The sequence below is a fragment of the Lutra lutra genome, chromosome 6 (assembly GCF_902655055.1).
Source record: "Lutra lutra chromosome 6, mLutLut1.2, whole genome shotgun sequence".
NCBI classification, from domain to species: domain Eukaryota; kingdom Metazoa; phylum Chordata; class Mammalia; order Carnivora; family Mustelidae; genus Lutra; species Lutra lutra.
In genome coordinates, this window is record NC_062283.1 from 12,322,056 (window position 1) to 12,334,088 (window position 12,033).

The 12,033-nt window shown below is 55.7% G+C and overlaps 1 protein-coding gene across 2 annotated transcripts in view; it reads left to right on the forward strand.

The window, feature by feature from the left end:
* Positions 1–12,033, forward strand: part of DTNBP1 (dystrobrevin binding protein 1) — a 134,093-nt gene that overhangs the window by 118,835 nt on the left and 3,225 nt on the right. For both annotated transcript variants that reach the window (XM_047734114.1, XM_047734115.1), the window contains exons 8-9: positions 3,797–3,952; positions 11,664–11,807. In XM_047734114.1, the coding sequence (XP_047590070.1) occupies positions 3,797–3,952; positions 11,664–11,807 (300 nt within the window). The remainder of the gene's footprint in view (positions 1–3,796; positions 3,953–11,663; positions 11,808–12,033) is intronic.

The window sequence follows — 12,033 nt, forward strand, 5'->3', positions numbered from 1 at the left end:
GTCTGCGCACCCGACCTGGACTGAGTCCAGACCTGCGCTCCTTCCACACCGGCTCCCTGTAAACGGGCCTATGAGATGGGGACGTGGAAACACAGAGAATGCCACAGTGATTATTAAAGTGTGAACAGTGGCACGTCGTAGGGCCAATACCTGTAATTATATGAAGTCGGGAAGGTTTCCTTTCTGTTGGTGTTGCTTAGTTAATGCTAGTTTCTATTCCTTGCTTGGATGTAGGATAGAATACAAGAAGAATGCCCAGAATATTCTAAGTCCTGGAGACTGTAACTGATTTGGGATTAAAACCATACCCCATTGGGGTGCCTGGGAGGCTTGGTCAGTTAAGTGTCTGCCTTCGGCTCAGGACATGATCCCAGGGTCCTGGGATCAAGCCCCACATCGGGCTCCCTGCTCAGTGGGAGCCCGCTTCTGCCTCTGCCCCTCACCCCACTCATGCTCTCTCTTACTTCCAAGATAAATAAAATAATAATCTATTAATTTGTGAATAAAAATCTTTAAAAAAACAAACTCCATTACTGAGTTTTTAAGGTATATCATTCCCAGCATTTGTGAAATGTGGTGTTGGCTGTCAGTGGATGGAGGTGGTGAGGCGACTGATGAGGGCGAAGCATAGTGGGCCTCGTAGACTGTTCACTGCAAGTTCTGTGTATTTTTTGTCATTAAAAACCACTGCTGTAGGGGCGCCTGGGTTGCTCAGTGGGTTAAGTGTCTGCCTTCGGCTCAGGTCATGATCTTAGGGTCCTGGGATCAAGCCCCACATCGGGCTCTCTGCTCAGCAGGAAGCCTGCTTCCCCCCCTCTCTGCCTGCCTCTCTGCCTACTTGTGATCTCTGTCTGTGTGTCCAATAAATAAAATCTAAAAAAAAAAAAAAATCACTGCTGGGGGCAGGCACTTGGGTGTCTCAGTTGGTTAGGTGGCTGGCATGGGCTCAGGTCATGATCCCAGGGTCATGGGATCGAGCCCCACATCAGGCTTCTTGCTCTGGAGGGAGCCTGCTTCTCTCTCTCCCTCTGCCTGCTATTTCCCCTGCTAAGTGCTTGCTCTCCCCTGCCCCTGTGTCAAATAAATAAATAAAATCTTTAAAAAAAAAAATCATTCCGGGGTGCCTGGAGGGGGCTCAGTCACTGGGGCATCCAGCTCTCAGTCTTAGCTCACGTCTTGATCTCAGGGTCGGGAGTTCCACACTGGGCATGGAGCCTACTTTAAAAAAAAAAAAAAAAGTCACTTGATAACACCCTCAGGATTTTTGTTGGTATATAATCAACAGATAACATTGTGTCCATTTAAGGCGTACGTGTTGATTCAAGGCAAGAGCACCTCGCAGTGTGATTACCGCTGAAGCATTTGCCAACACCGCCGTCACCTCGCAAAACTGTCATTTCTTTTTTGTGGTGAGAACATTTAGGATCTAGTTTCTTAGTGACTTTGAAGTTTATGATAGAGCACTGTGGACTATAAGCACAGTGTCTTACACGAGAGCTCTTCTAACTACAAGGTTGTGCCCTTTGGCCCATTCTCCCCATTTCCCGCACCACCCGGTCTCTGGTGACCACCACGCTGCTCTTCCAGCTCTGCGAGTTCGGCCTTTTTAGAGCCCACATCTCAGTGGTTTGCAGTATTTGTCTTTCTCTGCCTGACTTGTCCGGGCATAACGCCCTCGGGGTCTGTCCATGGTGTCACAGATGGCAGGATTTCCTTCTTCCTTTTGAATGAGCCGTATTCCATTGTATGTGTGTGGACACGCACCCCCCCCATCCATTCATTCTTGATGCTTGCGTTATCCCCTTGTCTTGGCGACCATGAGTAATGCTTGGGTGCAGCTGCCTTTTCCACACGCTGTTTTCATGTCATTTGGATATGTGGTCCAGAGGGGAGCGTGCTGGACCGTAGGGTAGTTCTAGTTTTGAGTGAGGACCCTCCATACCGTCTCCCACAGTGGCTGCACGAGCTTGCCTTCCCACGGGCTGCGGGTGAGGGCGCCCGTTCTCCGCATCCTCGCCAGCACCTGTCGTCTGGTCTCCTCAGTGACCGCCGTCGATCTAGCAGATGGGAGATGATCTCTCACTGTGGCTTTGATTTGCATTTCTGGGATGATTAGTAATGTTGGAGCATCTTTTCATGTACCTGTTGGTCATCTGTATGTCTTCTTTGGAAAAATGTTTCTTCAGGTTCTCTGTCCATTTTTTAAGTGGATTCATTTTTGTTTTTGTTTTTAAGTTAGGAGTTCTGACGCCCCAAAAATGGGACCCTCCCCAGAGGAAAACTGTGGGGAATTGTGTCTGTTCCAGTGTTCGGGCCCCTCAGTTTCTCGCTCAGCGGTTAGGTAGCCGAAGCGTTCTGTTCCGCCCAGCTCAGCCTCTAGCATCGTGTGTGCCACCAGGTAGTTGTTGCAGAATATTTGTGTAAAGGAAGTAACTCAAGTTGTCATTCTGTGATCCTTCAGCCAGTCCGATTTGGCCGGGGCTGGACGGACGGGTGTATCTGGAGTATTCCCACGTCGCTGCCTAAGAGCCCAGCACACACTTCGTGGGTGGAAGGAACCACACAGGCGTCTCCGCGCCCTGTCTGTGGCTCTGCCATCCAGGCTCTGCACCTCCCAGGCCGACTGCAGGCTGCGCTCAGGGAGTCTGGAGAGGAACCTGCTTCCGCGCTCCGTCAGCGTATTGGTGGAGCCGCAGCTCCAGCAAGGCCCCTGCTTCCATGCTGGTGGCCCCTGGGGACTGCTCTCCGTCCCTGGACACCCGCCTGCGCTCCTTGCCGTCTGGCCTCGTCGCTTCTCAGCCAGCCTGGGGGCCTGTCCCTGGTCACTTCTCTTTCTCTGGGAGCAATGTAGGGGGCCTTGAGCCGGATCGGCACAGGCCTGCCCGCGGGGCGGAAGCTGATTGTGGCAGTGAAGTCGGATGCGGTCACCATCTGGGGTTCTACAGGATGTGAGCCCCGGGGAGCCGGGGATCTTGGGGGCTGCCTCGTGAAACACAGGGGGCGCGGGGATTTGTGCCCCGTGGCCCGCGGACAGGGTGAGCGATGGTATTCACCTGACCCAGGTGTCGTCAGCGATGTCTCCGATGTCTCCGTTGGGTCACCAAGGGCGGGGAGGCCCCAGAGAGTGCGGACCCAGTGCCGCCAGGGGTCCTGCTGGTGAGTCGCTGCTGCTGGGGCCGGTGGGACTCACAGCTGTCGCCTGCTCTTCCTGGCTCGGCCTGGACTCCAAGGCCCCTCAGTCACGACGTTCTTTCCATGTTATGCCGTTGAAGTCGCATGTCACAATGGGGTTCCTGTCTCTGTCCCAAATCCCGATGGGCCCCGTGAAGCCCGGGGAGTCCACGGTCGTCGGGCAGGTTGCGTGGCTGGTGAGCAGCAAAGCCAAGAGGACCCGCGCACCCGCGGCTACGTCCTTGTCCCTCCCCAGCGCTCGCAGGCCCTGCGGCCCGAGTCTCACCTGCCGGGCTGTCGCTAGAAGCTTCAGAAGCTGGAGGGCCATGACGCAGAGGCCTCAGGACGGAGTGGCAGGTCTCCCCTGAGTCAGGCGAAGGGCTCACGGAGAGGCCAGTCTTGGCACATGAGCTGCTGTCCCGTACACGGTGCAGAGGTGGCGGGAAGGTCGTTCCGGGAGGGACAGCACAGGCGAAGGCCCGGGATGCCCTGGCCCGAGGAAGCACCTAGACTGGCTCCGAGGAGGCACCAGCCTCTCAGCTTGTAGGCTCCCGGGGGTCCAGATCTGTTCCCGTTCCCTGTCTCCGTCCCTCTCAGCCCCTGACGCACTTGTCTGTTTCCTCAGCCGACCTGGACGCAGAGCACGCGCAGAAGGTCCTGGAGACGGAGCACACCCAGCAAGCGAAGCTGAAGGAGCGGCAGAAGTTTTTCGAGGAGGCCTTCCAGCAGGACATGGAGCAGTACCTGTCCACGGGTTACCTGCAGATAGCGGAGAGGAGAGGCAAGTGGGGGGGTCGCGGGCAGCGGGGCCCTCGCTGGGGGCACGGAGACGGCGTCACACTGCGTCCCCCGGGCAGGTGTGGGGTAAAGTCCCCAGAGGTCCGTTCCGGTGTGAGTCCCCAAAACTCAGGGTGGGCGCGTCCTGCCACGTCTGTCTTGGGGTTGTATGTCTTCCGGTAGTTCCTGGCTTTAGCTGGAGATACTCAGAAACCATAAAATGTGTTTTTTAAAAAGTAAAAAAGACAAACATTATCCCTAATTCTGCAGCACAGAAGAATCTCTGTTATGTTTTCGGGTGGTTCTTTCCAGGCTGCGTACGTAGCTGCTGTTGCACTGTGCGTGTGTCTGGTTTCGTGTTTATCTCAGCATCGCACGCGATCATGCCCCGTGTTTTCAAAAATTCTTCGAAAGGGCGCGGCCAAAGCAGCGTCTTCACGTCAGGAAGTGGGCGTGCCGCGTCCAACCGGTCCACGCTGCGTGCGGATTCTTTCCCTGTATACGTGTTGCGTGAGGTCCGTCGAGGTGCATGCATGTCTACGCTTGTCTGCGTCTCGATGGCTCCCCAGGAACCAGCTGGGCAGTGGAGGCATCGGGGCCGCGGTCCCTCAACCCGCCTCTAAGACCTGGGGGCCTCAGAAGGGGTGTGGCCAGGCCGTCCCTGCTCACCTGCCTCCTGGCACCTCCTGGCACCCCAGAGACGCCCCCCCCCCCCCCCCGATCTGTCCATCCTCAGCCTCCGTTCTCTCCCCAGGCCTCCCCGGGCTGCCCCGCCCCTCAGCACACCCTGACTTACGTCTGTTACCTCACACCGCTCTCCCCTCTTTCGTGCCTGGCCCACCCCCTGCCCTGCCCAGGAGAGGCTAAAGACACCAGAAACCAGGAAGGGAAACACTGCAGAGAAAACAGATGAAAAGTAGTATCTGAGCGCCTCAGAGTGCACTGAAGGCCGCATCGTGCGGTCGGTCTGTGGGTCGCACAGGTTTGAAGACAAGTGTCCATCTCTCCGGAGCTGGCTCTGGCCTGTTGCAGGCCACGGAGCGGACGTGTCTGTGTCTGGAAGAGTCGGGCAGCCTGTCTCCCGCGAGTGCGCTGCTCGCTCGCTCCGGTGCTTGGCGCTGGGGGTGAGCGGCCCCCATTGGGTGCAGGGGTTTGGGTGCTGTCGTGGGCTGCAGTGACGAGGCGGCCATCTGAGCGCGAGCCCCACACGCAGCCGCCTTAAACCGCGGGCGTTTATTTCCCCCAGTTCTGGAGGCTCAGGCCCAAGATGAAGGCGCTGGCAGACCCAATTCCCAGGGACAAAGCCCTCTTCCTGGCTCGCATCTCGCCGCATCCCCACGTGGCAGTGAGAGCCCCCGCCTCGGGCGTGTCTTTTCAGATGGCGCTAATCATGGGGGGCGGCCCAGCCCTCCCCACCACATCTAGGCCTATTCGCCTCCCAAAGGCCCCCGCAGCAGAGCCCGGCACAGTGGGGGTTAGGGCTTCAACATAGGAATTTGGGGGCTGCAAACAGCCCATAACAGACATGCACGTCCTGACAGACATGAGCATCACCAGCTGCCCCCGTACCAGGAGGGCCTGGAGGAGGTGGGACAGCGAAGGGAACGGCGAGCTCCCCGCGGTCGGCTTTGCTCAGCAGACCTTCCCCAAGGCCCTGGGAGCTCGGCACGTTTGTAGGCCCAGAGGAGCGGAGAGAAGATGAAGCAGGGAGAGCCCTGAGTGCGCGCCGAGCGGGCCGGTGTGGTGGAAGCAGGACAGGTTCAGAAGTCCCTCCTCCTGTTGACGGTGAGCCCCTGGGGACAGGGACCCTCTGGGCGGGTCCAGTGACACATTCAGCCAGCACTTGTTGAACAGACGTCAGTTAAAAAAAGGTTTTGTGGTTTGGGACACCTAAAAAAGAGCCTTCTTCAAATTCCAAAGAAGTGTTGGGCTCATTTTTTTAAGGTTAAAAAAAAAAAAAAAATGGAGTCGGGCACATGTTGCCAATTTGTGTGGTTTTGAAAGCACTGACGAAGAAAATGGGAAGATTTGGGCTTTTTCGCTTTCTGCTGCAGCCAGAGCCGGAAGGACGTTCACAGATAACCCGCATCTCTCCGCTGGGCTGTCGGAGCCGTCCCTTGGGCTTCCCAGCCCGGCGGGTCCCACGCGCCCGTGGCCTGGAGCGGTCGTCTCCAGGGATGAACGTGGGGCGGTTTCGTGTGGGAGAATCAGTCAAGATGATGAAATGTCCACAGTGAACGTGGTATTTCATCAGAAATAGTCTGAATTCTTCACGTTTTTCAAAGCATCAGTTTTGAATGAAGACAAGGGCATGGGAAGTTTTACCCAGAAAAGTGTCCGTGTAAAGGGTAAAGGGATCTCGGGCCTCCCTGGGTCAGGGTGAGGCTGGAGAACCCACAGAGGGTGGAGTGCCACGACGGCAGTGAGGGGACCTGGGAGCCACCTGAGTGTGGTCAGGGCGCGGGAGCGGGGGTGGTCCGGACCAGCTTCTGGCGTCTTTATCGCTGCTATGTTGAAGATGCAGCTGGTAGCGAGTAGCTCAGCTTGCAGACGCCCTGCTCTGTATGGGCGTCCCCGCAGTGGATCTCGGGCTCCCGGGGGTCCTCCCGGAATTCAGCAGAGTTGAATCCTGGAGTCAGGAGTGCCCCCCTGTGCCCTGAGATGCTCTGACTCAGCCCGCGGATGTCCGGGATGGACCCAGTGCTTGGGAAGGAGGAGGAGGGGATGTGTGGGCTGCTGGTAAGATTAGCAAAGTTAGAGAAGAGAGAACAGATAAAAATGCACCAAACTAAAATTCATCTCGTGTCCCCCTAGGGTACCATCTTGATTGGAGGAGTATCTCAAAGCACAATCACCAGCTTATGCGTTTATCTCCTCATGAGGGTTTTATTTAGAACTTGGACATTTACCATGATCCATTATGGGCTCTTACTGAATTAGGAAGTATTTTAAATATCCAGAAAAGAACTGAAAATGTCCCATACTCGTTTCCAGATTTAACATTTTAATACTTTGCCACGTTTAGTTCATATATATATTTTTTTAATGTTATGAAATATTCCAAACATACCCAGGGGTATAAGGAATGACATAAACCCCTGTGTGCTAAGCACCCAGCTCGAGTACTAACGCAGCACCCTCCCCTGCGAAGGCCCTGCCCGAGGGCCCCGCCTGGCCCCTCCGCCACCAGCCTTCCCCACAGGCCTCCTGCTCACTGTCCACACCGGCCCGTTCAGCCTCAATTGTTCCTTTTCGCTCTTACATCATTTCTAGATCTACTGAATGAATATGCGGAACTCTGTTCGTGGTGTAATGGGTTTTCCTGGTTTCAAGTGCTTTCTCAAAAGTTTTAAAAACTGCACTGTTAAGGACATTCTCATGCATCCTGGTCCACGGGAGGAGAGTTCCCGGCCACCCTGTCACCGAGAGGGCTGCCCCACCCCAGGATTCCTGATCTAGTAGGTCAGAGACAGGGCCTGAGAATTCGCGTTTCTGACCAGCTCTGGGGTGAGGGAACGCTAGAGCCTGCTGGCCCCGGGGCCCCCGCTTTGAGAACCGCTTCCTTAGGCCGTTGGATCGTGATTACGGGGTCATTTGATGTGCTTATCTTTGTTTTTCCCAGATTCAGTCAGTGACCTGCCCAAATCCGCACGTCTGTTCACAGCAGCCCTAGCTGTGTGTGCACGCCTGTCACTCCTCATCTTCGTCCACACCGGCTAGAGCGAGATTTAAATTTTTGCCAGTGTGTATGAAATGACCTCTTATTTGAGTTTTAATTTGCATTTCCTTGATGGTCCGTAGTCATTGGCCTTTGCTGGTCACCTTCCCTTGACCCGAGGCTTAGCGATCCTAGAGTGGCCTTTAAATAAAGGCACATTTAGCAAAGGGATGCGCTTTGTCCATTTTACCGCGACGGTTTGCCCTGTTGCGTCTGGCGCAGGAACTCCTCGCCTCCAGCGCAGGAGCCGAGCCGGGCCGGCGGCGCGAGCCACAGGCACATCCCACAGCGTGTCGGTCGCAGCGCTCCGTGCTCCGCTCTCGCGCTTGGCTCTCGGGTCTGTGCCGGCTGGTCTTTCTGTGGGTCGCGCGGGAAGGGCCCGTTCCGGTGCCTGGGTCCCGGCCCCAGCCTTCCTCCTCGGCCGCCGCTGGGTGTCATGTCCTCGCCCCGTCCCGACCCGTACTCCCGCGGGGCTCGCCCGGGACCGCAGCGCTACCAGCCCCGTCCTGCAGGAGCGCCGGCTCTCAGCGGTGGGGCACGGGGGCGGGGGGGGGGGCGGGCGGACGGACTGCAGCTAGCGGACAGACGGACGCCTGCAGCTGGCCAGACCCCACAGCCCGCCACAGGGTCGGGGCCTCGGCCGGGGATCGCCGTCTTCCGCCGAGCCCTCCGCACCCCTGCGCGCCTTGGTGCGCTCTTGCTACCGTGCGGTTGCCGGGGCTCTTCTGGGCTCTTCGTGCCGCTGTAGAAACGTGAGCGTCCGAGCCCCGAGGCCCGGGAAAAGGCCCGGACAGACGTGGGCTGCCAGAGTTCAGTTCCTGCACGGAGGGAGCAGCACCACGCCCCGCGGCCGTCCTCACTCCTCTGCCCCCAGCCTGGGGTGCGGGGGGCTGGGGGCGCCAGCCCTCTCTCTGCGGGAAGAGCTCCCGGTTCTTCCCCTTTGATAGAGGTTTCCGGTTTCTTACTAATTTTAGCGCATTTTCCATGGCACCCGTCCAGCTCGTCTCAAGCACGTTTGCACAGCGAGGTCCGCAGTCTCTGTCTCTGGCGTCTGGGGCGAGCTTTGCTCCGGCCTCTCTCAAACTGCTCATTTGTGCGGTGGACCCCTTCGTTTGGAGTCTTACCAAGAACACTTGTTTTCAAGTGTTTTCTCAAAGACCCAACTTTTCGTTTTGTTGTTTTCTATGGAATATTTCATGAAGGTCTCTTCCCCAGTGCTAGGGATTTTCAGGTGGTGGTTTTTGGGTTTTGGTCTATTTTAAGTTGACCGTTTGGGCTGAGTTTTCAGGATTCTTGTCTGAATAAGGCGTCAAAGCTATGAACATTTCAGGAGGTTAAAGTCCACCACTTTTAACAGAATTCTATGAGTTTTGACAAGTAACGGTTTCTTCCTGGGTTTTTCAGATGTTCCATTATGGTTTGACTTTCAAACTGTTCAGAAGTGGCTTTAAATAACGCGTGAAGGTGTTTCTAGTTACCGTTTGTTACTGGTTTCTACTAAACTTCATTGTGGTTGTCAGAGAATGGGATTTTTTTTTTTAATTCAAGACTTAGAGTTTGTCTGCTTGTGTACTTGAGAGCAAAATTCTAACAAGTTTGTAAGTTGGGCTGTTGAAATATTGCCTATCACTACATTTTATACCATTTGGTTATGTAATTACCAAAGAGGTATACTGAGCCTTCCTCCCCCTCATGATTATGATTTCTTAGATCTTCCTTGTCTGCCATTCTTCAAATGTAACCACAAATTGTATTGTCACACAAAGTTTGGAATTGTCCTTGCAGACTGAACCTTTATTAAGTTCTACACTTTACCCCAGTATTTTTGCTTTCCCTTAAAGTCTGTTTTATTTATTAAAATTACTGTCAGCTTTCTTCAAGTTAATTGTTCAACTACTTTCCATTTTTCCTAAGCTTTTCATGTTTTTTTAATGTCCTTGTGTTTTAGGAGTGTCTCCTATGAATGAAACATAGGTAGATTTTTATCACTTTAATTCAGTCTTATAGCCTGTTACAACCGGCAAATCTGATTGATTTGCCTTTGCTGAGATAACTGACATAGGTAGCTTCATTACCTAAATCTTCGTTGTGCTGTTCCAATGCTTGTTAATCCAGTTTTTCTCTAAGTCCTACTCCCACCCTCTTCAAGAGGGTGGGACAGACAGGAAAGGGAGCTTCTGGATGTTTCCTAACTGTGCCAAAGCAAGGCCAGTAGCCAGAAAGGCAAGCTGACAGGCCTCCATACCCGTAAAGGAGAACCTGCCTGGTCTCCACCTTCTGACAGCCCAGCGGCCGCCGAAGAGGACCCCCAGGGCCCACATCTGACCAGTGGGCACAGTGCCCCTGACCAGCTGGGCTGTGATGCAGCACGGGGACTGCGTAGCCTTGTCCTCAGTCCACGTGGCTTTGGATATTGCCACTTTGCGGGGGGAGGGGGAAGGGTCATTTAAGCTCGAGTAAGCTCCGTCACACTTAGGGTAAGAAACGATGTGCTCTTTCTTGGAATCTCACACTGACCATTGACAATGCTGTGCTTCAAGATGCTCTGGTCCCCCGCCCCCTCGGAGCAGGGCCTCCCACCCCACAGGCTCCCCACACACCCGCGTGGCTCCTGTCACCCGTGCCCCATACGCTGGTCCTGCAAGCGAATTCCCTGCACGGGGTACCGTTGTGACCAGCTTCCTGGTTGTCTGTGGCCTCGCATGCCGAGACGTTTCCCGAAACAGGCTTCCTCGTGGCCCGGACCTGCCCTCTGCAGCCCCTCGGCCCTGCGTGCCAATTCATGGGGCAAGCTTTGTCTGAGCTCGTATGTGATCCTTGATCTTAAATGCCATTTAATGTTCTAGAATTTTAGGACGTTCGTCTCACCTCTCTCAACTTATTCCGCAGTTTCCCGGCTTCTGTTGTTGAGAAGCTGTCAGCCTGGTTATGGCCTCCCTTGCCCCATCTCCCCTTCCCTCTCACGTCCCCCAGCTGCCCTGCCGCTGACAGGGGTTTGTTCCTTTTATCTGTCTCCCACGGGGGAGATCCCGCCCCCTTGGTCTGGGAGATCGGATCTTCCGGCAGGTGAACTCCTCACCCATGGGCCTTGCTGCTCCCCACCGTCCCTGGGCTTTGGAGCCGTGACGTGCTCGGCCTGTCTCGGCCTGTGCGTTTCCCCTGCGCGGGTTGGGTCTAGCGCGCGCTTGCGGACTGTCAGGCCGTCACTCACCTTCCATTTAGCTCCTGCCCAAAGTTCTCCACTCCGGTGACAGATGTTCCTATCTGGAAGTTACTTGGCTTTTCTCAAATGTTTGTCCAGTAAGCCCTTTTTTTTTGACTCAAGTTCGTTAAAGTACTTATTCATTACAAATGGAACGGGAGGGGGCGCTGCCCCGCGCGCTTCCGCCAGCCCCGCTCGCGAGTGCCGGCTCCCGGGTGCCCTGGAGAGCGGGGCGGAGGCTGCGTCCACATCCAGAAGTAACTTGTGTCTGCCGGACACTGTCACGCCCGGAATGGTGACACCACAGGGCTTGCAGTTTTCTGGGCCACAGAGGTAGCGGGCACAGGGCTCCGGAGCAGGGGCAGCCGTCCCCCCCGGGGCCCAGGGCTGACTTGACTTCCCTCTCTCTGTGCTTTCACTGCGGGGAGCTCGTGGGCCCCGCTCACCAGCCCGCAGCTGCCCAGACCTTGTCTGCGGTTCAGAGCAAAGACTAAAGAGAGGTCACCAGGGCAAGGACAGCTTCAGCAGGGATTATCAAGCTCAGGGTCATGTGCAGACAGGAGGGCTCTTTGAAACTGGGGCTGCTGCCGGAGGGATCCAAAGTCACCAAGGCTGGTCCAGGAGGCAGTCACAGTGCCTGACTGGGAGTGGTCCTTGCTGTGGTGTAGAAGGTTCGAGTGGCGGATACCTCATACCTATGCATTATGAACGTTAGCCTTTGCATTTGAAGCTCACCTTTTAGAAGGTTATTCGCCACTGGAAGCGTCACTTCCTCTTGCGTCCATCTCTTCCCAGAGCCCATGGGCAGCATGTCGTCCATGGAAGTGAACATCGACGTGTTGGAGCAGATGGATCTGATGGACATATCTGACCAGGAGGCCTTGGACGTCTTCTTGAATTCCGGGGGCGAAGACAACGCGGTGCTGTCTCCAGTCTCAGGTGGGCGAGACCACCTTGCACAGACGGTCACACTCACACACCCTCTCCCTCCAGAGGGAAGCCCTCTGAGGACAGTGATCAGACTGCCAGTCCCTGAGCGCACCCCTGCCCTGTCACCCACTTCTCCCTGTGCTTGGGGCCACACCCCCTCAGGGGCCGTTCCGCTGCACCAGGGCTCAGAGGGCCGCTGGAGTCGGGCTGTCTGGCCTGGACAGGAGATGGGGGC